Source organism: Cajanus cajan, chromosome 3, assembly GCF_000230855.2.
Source record: "Cajanus cajan strain Asha chromosome 3, NIPB_CcT2T_4, whole genome shotgun sequence".
In the NCBI taxonomy this organism is placed as follows: Eukaryota; Viridiplantae; Streptophyta; class Magnoliopsida; order Fabales; family Fabaceae; genus Cajanus; species Cajanus cajan.
Window position 1 is genome coordinate 5,533,928 of NC_138519.1, and position 17,495 is coordinate 5,551,422.

Consider the following 17,495-nt stretch of genomic DNA (forward strand, 5'->3'; position numbering starts at 1 on the left):
AATGATATAAAACAATAAGTATCATAAGGTAGAAGATGCACATTCATAATTCATACACATAAATATTAAACTCAAGAAGTTATTATAAAACAAAGATTATAAATTAATCCCAGTAAAGGTGGCAGTGCCTCCTAGTTAGGAATCAATTTATAATTTATTAAATTACACAAGAAAAGAAAATATTTTTAGAACAATAAAGACATAAGAGAAATCCTAGCTAAACCCGATGTCACATCCTATCAGAGCATGCCCCAAGAAGCCTTTAGGCCTCATCACCAACATCCTCATGATGATGATCACCTGCAACATAAATTTAAACATATACAAAAAAAATAACAAGGGAGTGAGAAACATCTCACTCAGTTGTAGATGAAGAAATAAAAGTTAAATAGCACACACACATAATCATTATCATATATAATAATTATTTATCATGCAATGATGTCATAGACTCAACTCATAAATATATGCATGTGGCGCCATACGGAAGTTCACATATCATCATTGGTGACCCTAAGGCACACCTAGTTAGCATATCGTGGGTGACCCAAAGGAACACCTGGTTACATCATTGGTGACCCAAAGGCACACCTTGTTAGTCGTGGGTATGCGGCCTCAGCGGCACACCTGGAGTATATATGCATATGATGCATGTCATACAATCATAAACTTAACATTTCACATGTTACAGAATTTCCTATAATATACCATATCATAAGCATAATTCATACTTATATTATATTTTATTAATCCAATAGTCCAAAGGTCCAATAATTCAATAGTCCCATAGTCCAAAGGTTCAATAGTCCAATAGTTCAATAGTCCATTGTCCAACAGTCCAACAGTTCAATAGTCCAAGGTCATTAAGTCAAGGGTCCAATAGTTCAAAGGTCTTTAGGGATCATATAATTTATATTTCCTGGTATAATTATATCCTTAAGTAAAATAGGAAGCTTAATGAAAATAAGGAGGCTCGGCCTTCCATTTAGATAATAAAGTCTAAATTTATAAGTTAATAGGAGACTTAGTCTTCCATTCAATGAATATTTTAGAATAGTAAAAGTGAAATTATCCATTAATTATAATTATTAATTACCGCAACAAGAAAATCAAGTAGTACAAACAAAACACAGTAATAATGTATATTCAAATAATCAAACAACAGACAAGGGATCGGGAGCCAATCCAACAAACAGACTATTTAACAATTATTTCTACACCCCCAAGCAAGGTTTCCCACTCCCCCCTTACCTGGATAAATAGGAATTTGGGCAGAATCTCCTCTCTTTCTCCTTAAACCGGAACCGGAACTAGAGCAGAACCTTCTCTATTCTCCTCCTCTTTTCATAACCTAGGCAGAACCTTCTCTCTTATTTTCTCTTTCTATCTCTCTAGAATTCCTTCTCTCTAAACTTTTCTTCTCTCTAGTTATGAATTTTCAAAATCCTTAGGTCCCTATTTATAGAAATTTTGAAGTTACTATGCATTATGCACTATTCATTAAAATAATATTATAAGTTACTATGCACTATTCACTATTCACTATTATATTCAAATTAATTATAATTTTGAAACTTCAAACGTCCGCAGCCCCCGAAAACGCAGCCTTTCACTATGCATACATAGTAAAACACTATTCATAAAAATAATTATATAATTACTATTCATGAATAGTAAAATACTATTCATCCAAATAATTTGAGTTTTGCGCAAGCGCTTACGTTTTTTTTTCAAAATTACTATTCATATGAATAGTAAAATACTATTCATAAATACGTATACATAAATAGTAAAATACGTATACATAAATAGTAAAATACAGGAATAAAATACTTATTCACATAATAAATAACTCTTTTCATTTGAATAAAATTTTGGGATATTACATTTCTCTCCTCCTTTAAGAAATTTCGTCCCCGAAATTATCCTGAAATAGAAAAGGATAATCTTCACGCATCTTGCTTTCTAACTCCCAAGTAGCACTTTCTTCAAAATGTCCTCCCCAAACGACCTTAACCAAAGGAATTTCCTTTCCTCTTAGTTGTTTCACCCTCGTATCATCAATTCTTAAAGGAACTGTTTCATAGGTGAGATTATCTTTCAATTGAACATTGTCAGACTCGATGATATGGGAAGGATCATGGACATATTTTCTGAGTTGGGAAACATGAAAGACATTATGAAGATTTGAAAGAGATGGGGGTAAGGCAATTTGATAGGCTACTTCACCAATTCTTTTAAGGATTTGATAAGGACCAATGAAACGTGGAGTAAGCTTACGCGATTTTAGTGCTCTGCCTACTCCTGTCCAAGGAGTAACTTTAAGGAATACATGATCACCGAGTATTGAGGTTTAGAGATAGGTTGTGTATTCCTAGTGTGCCTGAACTTAAGAGAGCAATTCTTGAAGAAGGACATAGGAGTAGCCTTAGTATTCATCCTGGAGCCACTAAGATGTACCAAGACCTTAAGAAGATGTTTTGGTGGCCTAAGATGAAGAAGGAAGTGGAGGAATTTGTGTATGCCTGCCTAGTATGTCAAAAAGCTAAGGTAGAACACCAAAAACCTTCAGGTTTGATGCAACCTTTGGATGTGCCTGTATGGAAATAGGATAGCATCTCTATGGATTTCATAGTTGGATTACCTAAAACTACGAAAAACTTAGATGCTATATGGGTTATAGTAGATAGATTGACTAAGTCTGCCCATTTTATTCCCATTAACATTAGATACTCTTTGGAGAGATTAACCAAGTTGTACATAAGTGAGATTGTGAGATTGTATGAGGTTCCTACTAGTATAGTTTCTGACAGAGATCCTAGGTTTACCTCTAGATTTTGGGAGAGTTTGCATGAGGCTTTAGGCACTAAGCTTAGATTGAGTTCAGCCTACCATCCCCAAACAGATGGCCAAACCGAAAGAACTATTCAATCTTTGGAAGACTTGTTGAGAGCTTGCATCTTAGAACATGGGGGTAGTTGGGATAGTTTCCTACCTTTGATAGAATTTACCTACAACAATAGCTACCATTCCAGTATTGGGATGGCACCCTATGAAGCTCTATATGGTAGGAGATGTAGAACACCTACCTTGATTTAACTTCTCAACTTGACTCAATAAGAAAGGATCTACCTTCTGACCTTTTCTAATTTCATCTATCAAGTTATTAGTCACCTTCAAGGTTCCCAACCTAATACTCTTAGAGGTTAGTTCACACCCTAAACTCATATCCCTAAATTCCTCAATCATGTGCAATTCCCTCATCATTAAAGAAGAAATTCTCAAGGATTTCCTACTCAAAGCGTCAGCTACCACATTAGCTTTGCCTGGGTGATAGTTCAACTGAAAGTCATAATCCTTAAGAAACTCTAACCATCTTCTCTGTCTCATATTTAATTCCTTTTGGTCAAACAAGTACTTAAGGCTTTTATGATCACTAAACACCTCAAATCTAGATCCAAACAAGTAGTGTCTCCACAACTTAAGCACAAATACTATTGCAGATAACTCAAGATCATGGGTAGGATAGTTTTGCTCATGGGTTTTAAGTTGTCTAGACGCATAGGCTACTACCCTTCTCTCCTGCATAAGTACTCCACCTAAACCTGATTTGGAAGCATCACAAAATACCTCAAAAGTCTTGCTAGGGTCAGGTAATACTAACACAGGGGCACTAGTTAGTCTTTTCTTAAGTTCTTGAAAATTCTCTTCACACTTAGAGTCCCACACAAAAGGTTGGTTTTTCCTAGTCAATTTGGTCAAAGGTAAAGCTAATTTAGAAAAACCCTCTATAAATCTCCTATAATACCCAGCTAGTCCTAGAAAACTCCTAATTTCAAAAACTGACTTAGGTGTTTTCCATTCAAGAATCGCCTCTACCTTAGAAGGATCTACAGCTATCCCATCCTTGGATATCACATGTCCTAAAAAATTTACACTCTCCAACCAAAATTCATATTTTGCCAATTTAGCATACAACTGTTTCTCCTTAAGGGTTTGAAGAACGATCCTAAGGTGCTCAGCATGCTCCTCCCTATTCTTAGAATACACTAGGATATCATCTATGAAGACCACTACAAATCTATCCAAGTAAGGGTGAAAGATCCTATTCATGTAATCCATGAAAACACTAGGTGCATTAGTCACACCAAAAGGCATCACTAAATACTCATAGTGCCCATAGCGGGTCCTAAAAGCAGTCTTTGGGATATCCTCGGATTTCACTCGGATTTGGTGATAACCTGATCTCAAATCTATCTTACTAAACACACAAGCCCCAACTAGCTGGTCCATAAGGTCATCTATTCTAGGCAATGGATACTTATTCTTAATGGTTACCTTATTCAATTGTCTATAATCTATGCACAATCGCATGCTCCCATCTTTCTTCTTGACCAATAGAACAGGCGCTCCCCAAGGTGAAACACTAGGCCTAATGAATTGTTTCTCTTGTAGTTCCTCTATCTGTTTCTTAAGCTCAACTAACTCTTTAGGAGACATCCTATAGGGTGCTATAGATATGGGTGCGGTACCTGGCACTAAGTCTATACTGAACTCAATCTCTCTCTCAGGTGGTAAACTAGACACATCCTTAGGAAATACTTCTGGAAATTCTCTCACTAAGGGAATCTCATCTAGCTTATTCTCAGTCTCAACTGTTAATGAAGATAAGATCATGTATACCCTTTCATTTTCCTTTAAACAAGTTTTAATGTTAGAAGCACTAAGAAATTCCGTACTCTTACATTCACCAAATGAAATGGATTTATCAAAGCAATTTAAAAGAACATGGTGAGAAGATAGCCAATCCATACCAAGGATTACATCTAATTGACTAAGAGGCAGACAAATTAAGTCAACTAGAAACTGTTTATCAGAAATTGTCAAAGGGCATTTTAAACACACTAGGGATGTAGTTACTGAACCATTAGTAGGGGTTTCAACAACTAAATCAAAATTTAACAAAGACACAGGCAATTTCAGTTTTTGGACACAAGAGATGGAAATAAAGGAATGAGTTGCACCAGAATCAAATAGTACAACAAAAGGAGTCTCAGCTATGAAACAAGTACCTTGTATCAAATTTTCTGACTGAGCAGCTTCAACACCACTAAGAGCAAATACTCTTCCTACAGTCTTTGGTCGTTCGGTTTGCGATCCTGATCCAACGACACGTGTTCTTGGTGGTTCAGAACATTGAGTGCTAATATGTCCTTTACCACTACAGTTGTAACAGGTAATCTCCTTGTCACGACATTCTGACTTGTTATGACCAACACGTCCACACTTCCCACATCTCCCTGAAAAAGTAGATCCTCCAACACTTCCAGTAGTATTTACAGTGGTTCCTCTAGTAAAGGAATTACTTCTATTATTAGTAGTCATATTCCCTTGAAATCTTGTAGGGTTGGAATAAGGCTTACTTCTACCAGAAGTATTAGAATTCACTGTACGAGCAGGGCCTCCAGCTCCTTTATAGAAAGCAGCACGAGCACGGTTGTCACGATCATAAATACTGCACTTATTAACCAGAGTGGGAAAATGATATATCTCCTGATAGTTGATTGCTGTTTTCACTTCAGGACGCAGACCATTTACAAACTTTATGCATTTGGCCCTTTCCCCACCTTCACCATGATAGTGTGTACAGTAGCGGACCAAAGCATCAAACTTTGCAGCATATACCTCTACTGTATCGTTTCCTTGTTTTAGTTCAAGAAATTCCATTTCCTTCCTACTCCTTACATCATCTGGAAAATATTTTTCAAGAAAGACCCTCTTGAAGTTCTCCCAATTCAAATGTACGCCTCCATCAATTATCCTCCGAAGTGCTCCTTCCCACCAAAAGTAAGCATCAGCTGTCAGCATGAAGGTGGCTAGCTTCACTCTCTCTGTAAGGGGACAATCCATAACATTAAAGATTTTCTCGATCTCTGATAACCAATTCATGGCGGCATCTGGGTCATAACCTCCTTTGAAAGTGGGTGGATTATTCCTCTGAAATTGCTCCAACCAGTTAGGAGCAACTCCATTCATATTATTATTGTTCATAGCTTGGGCTAATGCTTGGAGAGCATCAGCAATCGCACGATCATTTCTACCAGCCATATTCTAAAGAAATAATACAATTAATAGACATAGGCAAGCATCATATCAACATAATAGATCTCACAATCAATTCATCTATCAATAAATATAGTAGACACATAACTCACGGCCGATAAAATCGACCAGCTCTGATACCAAATGTAACAGCCCAAGCAACCCGCATGAGGATATTGTCCGCTTTGGCCCACGGCCTCACGGCTTTGTTCTCGGGAATGGCCAACACCACCCCAAAACGCGTCCTCAAGAGTAAGGTATCCACACCCATATATATGGCATGCTTCGTTCACCTTACTAGCCGATGTGGGACTTCACAATCCACCCCCCCTCGGGGAGCCCAGCGCCCTCGCTGGCACACCTGCCCGGGTCCCGGCTCTGATAAATAAAGGCCAAAACTAGGCCTAATAAACTTAAACCCACAAAGTCTTATACTAAGGCCCATAATACGAGACCAAACAATATAAACTCCTATACTACCAAATATATGAGAAAGGTGATCATCTATGTAAAGTCCAAGTAAAGAGAACCTTAGGCCCATCAAACCCATTGGGCTCACTAAGCTCAAAAGCAATCAAAAGTCTAAAGGCCCATGAAGCCCAAAGCTAGGTCCAATAAGCTTAAAACCCAAAAAGTCTTATACTTAAGTCCATAATACAAGACCAAACAATAAAAACTCCTATACTAAAGCCCAAGTAAAGAGAACCTTAGGCCCACCAAACCCATTAGGCTCACTAAGCTCAAAAGCAATCAAAAGTCTAAAGGTCCAAGAAGCCCAAAACTAGGTCCAATAAGCTTAAAACCCAAAAAGTCATATACTAAGGCCTATAATACAAGACCAAACAATATAAACTCCTATACTACCAAATATATGAGAAAGGTGGTCATCTATGTAAAACCCAAGTAAAGAGAACTTTAGGCCCATCAAACCCATTGGACTTACTAAACTCAAAAGCAATTAAAAGTCCAAAGGCCCATGAAGCCCAAAACTAGGCCCAATAAGCTTAAAACCCAAAAAGTCTTATACTAAGGCCCATAATACAAGACCAAACAATATAAACTCCTATACTATCAAATATATGAGAAAGGTGGTCATCTATGTAAAGCCAAAGTAAAGAGAACCTTAGGCCCATCAAACCCATTGGGCTCACTAAGCTCAAAAGCAATCAAAAGTCCAAAGGCCCATGAAGCCCAAAACTAGGCCCAATAAGCTTAAAATCCAAAAAGTCTTATACTAAGGCCCATAATACAAGACCAAACAATATAAACTCCTATACTACCAAATATATGAGAAAGGTGGTCATCTATGTAAAACTCAAGTAAAGAGAACCTTAGGCCCACCAAACCCATTGGGCTCACTAAGCTCAAAGCAATCAAAAGTTCAAAGGCCCATGAAGCCCAAAACTAGGCCCAATAAGCATAAAACTCAAAAAGTCTTATACTAAGGCCCATAATACAAGACCAAACAATATAAACTCCTATACTGCCAAATATATGAGAAAGGTGGTCATCTATGTAAAGCCCAAGTAAAGAGAACCTTTGGCCCACCAAACCCATTGGGCTCACTAACCTAGTTTTGTACTTCATGGGCCTTTGGGCTTTAGTTTTGGTCTTGTATTATGGGCCTTAGTATAAGACTTTTTGGGTTTTAAGCTTATTGGGCCTAGTTTTGGGCTTCATGGGCCTTTGGACTTTTGATTGCTTCTAAGCTTAGTGAGCCTAATGGATTTGGTGGGCCTAAGGTTCTCTTTACTTGGGCTTTATATAGATGACCACCTTTCTCATGTATTTGGTAGTATAGGAATTTATATTGTTTGGTCTTGTATTATGGGCCTTAGTATAAGACTTTTTGGATTTTAAGCTTATTGGGCCTAGTTTTGGACTTCATGGGCCTTTGGGCTTTTGTTTGCTTCTGAGCTTAGTGAGCCCAATGGGTTTGGTGGGTCTAGGGTTCTTTTTACTTGGGCTTTACATGGATGACCATCTTTCTCATATATTTGGTAGTATAGGAGTTTATATTGTTTGGTCTTGTATTATGGGCCTTAATATGAGACTTTTTGGGTTTTAAGCTTATTAGGCCTAGTTTTGGGCTTCATTCATAGGATGCTTGATGTGATTGAGGCAAAGAGTCTCCTATTCTCTCGTGTCTGCTAATTAGGCAGAAGGCTTTTGTCTAACTTATATTTAACGCCACATACATTAGCACCCAATGTAAATCCAAACAGAAAATGAGTCTCTCCTCACACTAGGTGACATTTAATCAACGCCTAATGTTTGTAGCATTGACAACAAAACCACGAAAGTCTATGCACCTTAAAAGCAATTAAACTAATGTAAATCAAATTCAAAAATATTTGGTAACATCATTTTTTAAGAGGAAAATATCGAGATATAAAAGTAAAACTAACAAATTATTGCAATAATTTATATGAGAGAAAATTATATTTATAATAGAAAATTTTGTTTGGTGTTATTTTCTAATTATAATTAGAAATTTACGCATATAATTAATGTAAACCTCTAATTCTAATAGAAAAATATTATCAATTGAAAAACTATACTTAAATTTTAAATATAATTTAGTAGAATGAAAAAAAAATATTATTTTGTTTAAAAAAAAGTGCTTATGTCAAATATGAGTTAGAACGGGCCGTTCCGAATTCAGAACGGCCCGTTCTGGTTTAAGTAATGATATGTTATTTTTGAATCTGGAACGGGCCGTTCTGATTTTGGAACGGCCCGTTCTAGTCCAGTCATCACGTGTTTTTTTTTCTTCTAGAACGGCCCGTTCTGGTGCATTATTCATGTGTTATTTTTTCATTTAGAACGGGCCGTTCTGATTTCAGAACGGCCCGTTCCGAAATTGACAGCAGCTCCATCAGTGCTCCGTAACACGTGTTTTTTTTTGGGTAATTTAAAAAAAAAATTCAGTAAAAAATTCGAAATTTGAATCCAGTGTGATAAGGTGCATTAGTAAACAGTAAGCTTAGATGCATCTAGTGGTAATTGTTCATGGTGTACCCATACACCACTTGGTTTGATAGTTCATTAGAGAATTTACCGAAGTTATAACTCATTTCCTACTGTTATGGCTTTAATACTTCACCTCCTGCTGCGACTCCACGATTCTTCTAACATGAAGAAGATGAGTCTATGTCTCATCTATGAGGCACTAAAGATACTGGTAATAACAAGTTTTTCAATTTGTTTATATTTATAAAATAGTATTTATATTATATGCGAAAGCACGATGGAGGCGCGGAGGCACGGTGGCAGTGGAGGTGTCGTCTCCTTCCACGGTGGTGGAAGAGGAGGCATGACCTCCTTCGCACAGTGGCAGCGAAGGTGCAGGCTCCGGGTTGTTGCAACAAAAGTGCGGCCTCGTTCGCGCGGTGGCAGTGGAGTCGCGAACTCCTTCAAGCGATGCCGGGGAAAGCGCGACTTCCTTCGCGCGGTGACAGCGGAGACGCGGGCTCTTTCAAGCGGTGGCAGCAAAAGCGCGACTTCGTTCGCGCGGTGGCATTAGAGGCGCGACCTCCTCCTCGACGTCACTGGCCTCATGTTCCTTCTCTACCGCTACCTCCCCCTTCCCGTCGTCCGCGGCGTTCAACTCTCCCAGGCCTCTCCTTCGCCTTGTCCACTGTTAACTACATCCGCTACGACCAAAATCTCGCCACCTCCAAATTTGACCCTCCCCTCCCCTGGCTCACCCTCGACGGCCTCGCCATCGTACTTGCTGCCTTCATCTTCCTCGTCCTCACCACCCTCCGGCAGCCAAAATAACAACCCTCTCAAATTTTGTATTTTTACAAAGGGACTAATCTGCAAAATACAAAAAATTTTCTTTTCCAAATTATATAACAAATATGAACTGTTGATTATTATATTATTAAATTTAATAGTTAAAAATAGTGTTTCATCCATGTACCACATTTCATACTGCTTCATGTTAGAACTTTTGGAGACTCCATAATAAACTTAATTATTTGCATATCTATATCTATATTTATTTATACAATAATATAAAAAGATATTTTATATGTATACACAAAAAATAGAGATATTTTTTATACACATTTATTTAAATTACTTTACTCTCATAATTACTTCAAATTATACACTCTCTTACCACAAATAAGTAAACCACTCATTATTATGTAAACTTTATTATATTTATTTTTAAAATAAATATATAAAGACACAAGCCCACAAACTTTGCAAGATAAATAAGATTAAAAAAACTAGAGATTAGTTATGTACGGGTAGGGAGGTCGGCAACCACCCTGTCGGCCATTGAATGGCAGAACCAGGCAGCCGAATGTCAATCGGCCACCTGGATCGGCCTATCGTCACTTATTACCTTTAATCAAGTAATTAGGGGTTAATTAGTTGATTAGGGTGTATTACCTAATACGGTAAGTATGCTGCGAGGCCCATGGGGTCCGGGGCCCATAAACGACAGTATAAATAGCTAAGGACAAAAGGTAACGTCACTGTTCATTAATTATCCTAGAGATTCGAGCTTGTCCTGACTTGAGCGTTGGAGTGCCTTTTGCAGGTACCAACCCCCTCTTCAGCGTATCGGATTATTGGGTCGGGAGTCTCGTTCGGCCTTCGGACTACTAGATGACTTAGTGTGCCCTTCAGACAGGTACATTTGGCGCCCACCGTGGGGCTCGAACCCACGACCACAAGGTTAAGAGCAAATGTGGTACATTTGGCGCCCACCGTGGGGCCGAACCGAGACGATCTTAGAGATTAATTGAGCAAGACAATGGCGATAACAAGGAGGACGAACACGGTAGATCAACAACACGAAGAAGAACATGTCGAGGTGGTGGATGAAACCAACCTTTCTGAAACCGTCCGTCTATTGAAACAAGAGATGGAGGCTATGAAACAACAGCGAGAAAAAGATGCTAGGGAGCTTTCGGCCTTGAAAGCTGAGAACGAGGCACTAAGGAATCAAGACACCTCATGGAAACCTACTCAGGTCACCAATACGCAAACTCAAGGGTCGCACCAGTCCCATACGATCCATACATCGGTCCCTCGTGCCTCGGCAGTAGCACCTGAAAAGCACCCTTCGGCCTTACCCACTATCGGTCGGCCTGCAGATTTGACAATTATCGGCTCACACCGACACCCTTTCACCCCCTCCATAATGCAGCTCTCTCTTTTGGACAATTGGAAATCTTTACCCATTGATAAATATGATGGTACCACTGATCCTGATGAACATCTTGATGTTTTTCTTACGCAGGTAACCCTGAGTACTACGGATGATGCTGCATTGTGTCGCATTTTCCCCACATCCCTCAAGGGTAGGGCGTTGAGCTGGTTCACTTGGCTACCCCCTAACTCGATCGACTCATTCAATACTCTGTCGTCTCAATTCACAGTTCAGTTTGCAACAAGTCGTCCTCATAGCTTGACATCTTTGTCATTGGTTAGCCTTCGGCAAGATAAGAAAGAATCGCTTCGAACTTTCATGGATCGGTTCAACAAGGCAGCCTTGGAAATCCGAGATCTTAACCCGGCGGTAGCACTTCATCACCTGACGACGGCTTTAAAACCAAGGCCATTCGTCAATAGCCTATGCAAGAAGCCTCCTTCAGATATGAATGATTTGCGTAGGAGAGCGGATAAATATATGCAAATGGAGGAGTTGGCCGAATTTCGAAATCAGGCCCGGGCTGACCAGTCGGCCAAGCCCGAGAAGCCAATCGAACAAACATACAGGGGGCGAGGCAAAGAAATAGCTCTTCGGGACCGACCCGTGCGAGGTCCCAAATACTCCAATTACACCCCTCTTAATGCAAGCCGGGCCGCGATACTGGAGCAAGCTTTGGCAGCAGAAGTGTTGGCGGTTCCAAAGAGAGCTTCCACTCCGCCACGCGCCGATACCAGCAAAACCTGCAGGTATCACAGAAATCGCGGACACTCAACTGAAGAGTGTGCCGCCTTAAAAGAAAATTGAAGATTTGGTCAAGCAAGGCAAGTTGCACAATTTTGTGGATCGACCAGCTTCATATCGTCCCCGCTCCTCGTCCCAGTATCGACACAATAATCGGCATGCGCAGGATCGATCTGATAGACCTCAGCGCGAGCGAAGTAGGTCGCAAGAAAAGAAAGATGATTCGGCACCTTCACGTCAGAGGGTCATAAACACAATCGCAGGTGGATTTGCGGGTGGCGGCTCAACATCTTCTGCCCGAAAGAGACACCTTAGAGATATTCGTTCGGTCAATAATGTGGATAGGCAACCTCCCCGATGATTACCAACAATAACTTTCACTGATGCTGATTTTCAAGGCATCGATCCTGAGCAAGATGATCCAATGGTGATCAGCGTGGAAATTCACAACTGTATAGTAAAGAAGACGCTGGTGGATCAAGGCAGTTCGGCAGATATTTTGTATTGGAATACCTTTAAACAATTGGGTATTTCCGAAAGAGAACTGGTCCCATATGACGATCCTTTGGTCGGTTTTGCAGGGGAGGGGGTGAACACCAAAGGGTATATTAAGCTTTTCACTCGTTTTTGTTTTGACGAACAGGAAAGCAGGGAGATTCAGATAAAATACATCGTGGTAGACGCTCACACATCTTACAACATTCTCTTGGGACGACCATCGTTGAATATGCTAGGCGCTGTTATGTCAACTCCGCACCTAGCAATGAAGTTCCCTTCTGACAAGGGGAAAATCATCACCATCCACGCCGACCAAAAAGCTGCTCGGGAATGTTATTTTGCTAGCTTGCAAGTAGCTCCAATAGAAAAAAGTCAAAGTCCAAAAGGGTTCATGTTGTCAACTCTTCGGCATCAGTTGAAGAACCAGTTTGGGATCTCGACCCAAGAATGAATGATGAGGAACGTGTAGAGCCGGTAGAGTCAAAAAGAGAGCTACAGATCGGCTCGAATTCGGCTCAATTCACATACATCGGTGCCGACACATATGAAGAAGACTGTTCTATCTTGTGCCGAGCGATAATGAAAAACAAAGACCTTTTTGCATGGACACCTTCTGACATGCCCGGCATAGACCCCAATATCATGTGTCATAAATTATCAATTTGTGCCGAAGCGAGACCGGTTGCCCAGCGTAAAAGGAAAATGGGAACCGAACGGAAGCAAGCAGTGGAAGCAGAGGTGACCAAGTTGCTAGCAGCGAGATTCATTCGGGAAGTTCACTACACCACTTGGCTAGCAAATGTGGTAATGGTGAAAAAGCCGAACGGAAAATGGAGAATGTGTACTGATTACACTAATCTCAATAAAGCATGTCCCAAGGATGCTTACCCACTCCCGAACATAGATCGGTTAGTTGACGGTGCCTCCGGCCACAGAATCCTCACCTTTCTCGATGCTTATTCGGGGTACAATCAAATCCCCATGCATCCCCGCGACGAAGAAAAAACAGCTTTCATAAATGATTCGGCCAATTATTGCTATCAGGTCATGCCCTTCGAGTTAAAAAATGCAGGGGCAACTTATCAGAGATTGATGAATAAAGTCTTCCGGCACCAAATCGGTCGAAGCATGGAGGTGTATGTTGACGACATGGTTGTTAAATCCCACGACATTGCCCGCCATGTAGTTGATCTTGCTGAAGTATTCCAACAATTGCGCCGGTATGACATGCGTTTGAACCCTGAAAAGTGCGTGTTTGGGGTATCAAGTGGAAAATTCCTCGGGTTTATGTTGTCGGCAAGGGGCATAGAAGCCAACCCTGATAAATGCATGGCAATCGTCAACATGATAAGTCCCAAGAACCTTAAGGAAGTCCAGAAGTTAGCAGGACGCCTTACTGCGCTATCAAGATTCATCCCCTGTTTGGCCGAAGTAGCCAAACCCATTATAGGATTGTTGAAGAAGATCAAGAAGTTCGAATGGTCTGAGAATTGTGAGGAGGCTTTCAAGACTTTGAAGGAGCGCCTCGGCTCGCCACCCATTCTTTCCAAGCCCGATCCCGCGATACCAATGGTGGTTTATTTGTGCGTATCAAACGACGCAATCAGTGCCGTTCTGATTCAGGAAAAGGAGGAGCAACAACCTATCTACTTCGTCAGCCGAATGTTACAGGAGGCCGAGACCAGGTATCAGCTTCTGGAGAAGATGGCGCTTGGGCTCATTCATACCGCTCGGCGCCTCAGGCAATATTTTCAGAGCCATCGCGTCATTATCCGAACTGATTGCCCGATAGCCAAGGTGTTGCGAAAGCCAGAACTAGCAGGACGGATGATGGCGTGGTCTGTTGAGCTATCAGAGTTTGATATCAGCTTTCAGCCACGAGGTCCGGTCAAGTCTCAATACTTGGCTGATTTTGTTAATGAATTGCAACCGAAAGGTTGTTTCGAGAATGACGTGTGGACCATGCACGTGGATAGCTCGTCAAACAGTCAAGGCAGTGGCACAGGTATAATTCTTGAGGGACCGACAGGAGTGACCCTGGAACAGTCTTTACGATTCGCGTTTAAAGCGTCAAACAACCAGGCCGAATACGAGGCACTATTGGCAGGATTGAGACTCGCACAAGAAATCGGGGCTACACGATTGATATGTTGGACCGACTCGAAAGTCGTGTCAGAACAAGTGAATGACAATTTCCAGGTGAAAGATTCAGGCCTGCTGAAATATTACCACTTGTTTCACAGAATGCGCAGCACTTTTGAGGATGTCCAAGTGAAACACACGCCGAGAGAACATAACGAGAGGGCCGATCAGTTAGCTCGGTTAGCAAGTAGTAATCGGAAACCCGGACAGCTACGAACCACACTTCACCTTGATCTTGCTACTCCAAGTGTAACACCGATCGAATGTATGACGATCGAAGAGCCTACACACACCTGGACAACGGAAATAATAGACTACCTGGAGCTTGGCAAGGAACCATCTGACCATGCGGCTGCCAAAAAACTCCGAACTTAAGCGGCCAGGTATTCGGTTGTTGGGGGATAGTTGTATCGCAGGGGTTTCTCGGTGCCTCTTTTGAAATGCATCGATACGGCACAGGCGGATTATGTCTTGAGAGAAGTTCACGAGGGCATATGTGGATCTCATTCGGGAGGGAGGACGCTAGCTATGAAAGTGCTTAGAGCAGGTTTTTACTGGCCAACTCTCAAAAGCGATTGCATGCAGTTCGTCAAGCGTTGTCTTTCATGCCAAAAACATGGCAATCTTATCCATGCCTCGGCTGAAGAACTACACAATATAAGCTCGCCATGGCCGTTTGCAATATGGGGAATGGATATACTCGGACCATTCCCGATAGCTAAAGGCTAATGCAAGTTTTTATTGGTCGCTGTGGATTATTTCACGAAATAGGTCGAGGCCGAACCACTCGCCAGCATCACAGCCGCTAATGTTCAGAAGTTCTTGTGGAAGAACATCATTACTCGTTTCGGCATTCCATATGCTCTCATAACCGACAATGGTTTGCAATTCACCGACCAGAAACTCAATCGATTTATCCAAGATTTCGGCATTCAACACAGATTTACATCGGTCGAACATCCGCAGTCCAATGGACAAGCCGAAGCAGCTAATAAGGTGATACTTACTGAATTAAAGAAGCGATTGGGGGACGCTAAGGGAGCTTGGGCCGAAGAATTGTTAGAAGTCCTGTGGGCTTATCGGTGCACGCCTCAGTCCACAACTCAAGAAACACCTTTTAGGCTAACATATGGCACCGATGCCATGATCCCTGTTGAAGTCGGGGAACCTTCCTTTCGGCGGCAACATTTTGATGAGACAACCAATGAAGCATCGCTCTGAGCCGAAGTCTGTAACAGCCCAAGCAACCCGCATGAGGATATTGTCCGCTTTGGCCCACGGCCTCAGGGTTTTGTTCTAGGCAATGCCCTCATGGCATCCCTAGACGCGTCCTCAAGAGTAAGGTATCCACACCCATATATATGGCATGCTTCGTTCACCTTACTAGCCGATGTGGGACTTCACAATCCACCCCCCCTCGGGGAGCCCAGCGCCCTCGCTGGCACACCTGCCCGGGTCCCGGCTCTGATACCAAATGTAACAGCCCAAGCAACCCGCATGAGGATATTGTCCGCTTTGGCCCACGGCCTCACGGCTTTGTTCTCGGGAATGACCAACACCACCCCAAAACGCGTCCTCCAAGGCAAGTCCTGCCAACCCCATCAGAGTAGCACAGCGACCCCACATGGCCAGATATTGTCCCCTTTGCCCTAAGGCCTCAGGGTTTTGTTCTAGGCAATGCCCTCATGGCATCCCTAGACGCGTCCTCAAGAGTAAGGTATCCACACCCATATATATGGCATGCTTCGTTCACCTTACTAGCCGATGTGGGACTTCACAAAGTCGATATGATTGACGAAGTACGAACCAAAGCTCAGATCATAGCCGAAGCTTGCAAGCAACGAATGGCTCGTAGATTCAATTCCAATCTCACCAAGAGAAGCTTCAAGGAGGGAGACTTAGTCTGGAGAGTTCTGGGACCGGCAAGACGTAATCCACGGGAAGGCAAGTTGGCAGCAAATTGGGATGGCCCGTTTCGGGTCCGACATAGCCTTGATAACGGTGCCAACAAACTTGAAGAGCTTTCTGGCAAGATCATCCCCAGAACATGGAATTCATCTCACTTGAAGACATACTACAGCTAATCGTTATAATCTGATCATAATGTAATTCCAAGTTGCACTCTTTTCCTTGATCGGTCTTTTCTCCCCTTGTAAAAAAGTGAAAAGGGGTTTTGGCCGACAAGGTTTTTAACGAGGCACATATCAATAAAGTTCACTTTATCTCATTGTTTGTTGTTCCCCTCTCGGAAAATTACGCAAAAGGCTTCCCTCCCGAGTTAATCAACTCGGCCAAGGATGTGCCTCGGAAAATCACGCAAAAGGCTTCCCTCCCGAGTTGATCAACTTGGCCAAGGATGTGCCTCAAAATCGCGTTAAAGGCTTCCCTCCCGAGTTGATCAACTCGGCCAAGGACGTGCCTCAAAATTGCGTTAAAGGATTCCCTCCCGAGTTAATCAACTCGGCCAAGGATGTGCCTCGGAAAATCACGCAAAAGGCTTCCCTCCCGAGTTGATCAACTCGGCCAAGGATCTGCCTCAAAATCGCGTTAAAGGCTTCCCTCCCGAGTTGATCAACTCGGCCAAGGACGTGCCTCAAAATCGCGTTAAAGGCTTCCCTCCCGAGTTAATCAACTCGGCCAAGGATGTGCCTCGGAAAATCACGTAAAAGGCTTCCCTCCCGAGTTGATCAACTCGGCCAAGGATGTGCCTCGAAAAATCACGCAATTCCGAGTGATTCCACTTGGTCTTGCTCAAGAAGCAACACAAGTCCGAGTGAATCCACTCGGTCTCGCTCAGGAAGCCACATAATTCCGAATGACTCCCTCAGTTTTGCTC

At 41.9% G+C, this 17,495-nt stretch overlaps 2 protein-coding genes across 3 annotated transcripts; one reads left to right on the top strand and one right to left on the bottom strand.

Annotated features, from left to right (window-relative positions):
- Positions 1-2: 2 nt before the first annotated feature.
- On the bottom strand, positions 3-6,186 carry LOC145955475 (uncharacterized). Of its 2 annotated transcripts, none has more exons than XR_014432094.1 (2): positions 1,252-1,560; positions 3-300 (listed from the first exon to the last, which is right to left on the bottom strand). XR_014432094.1 is itself a non-coding variant. In XM_083070267.1 (2 exons), exons 1-2 carry the CDS (start codon positions 6,106-6,108, stop codon positions 263-265), a joined length of 1,074 nt encoding a protein of 357 aa, XP_082926393.1. In that variant the 5' UTR covers positions 6,109-6,186; the 3' UTR covers positions 3-262. The 2 variants fall into 2 exon arrangements, 1 of the variants encoding a protein (XP_082926393.1); XM_083070267.1 differs by lacking the exon at positions 1,252-1,560 and adding an exon at positions 5,073-6,186.
- A 6,257-nt stretch (positions 6,187-12,443) lies between these two features.
- Positions 12,444-12,968, top strand: LOC145955980 (uncharacterized). Its single transcript, XM_083071533.1, has one exon. The coding sequence runs from the start codon at positions 12,444-12,446 to the stop codon at positions 12,966-12,968; it is 525 nt and encodes a 174-aa protein (XP_082927659.1).
- Positions 12,969-17,495: the final 4,527 nt, after the last annotated feature.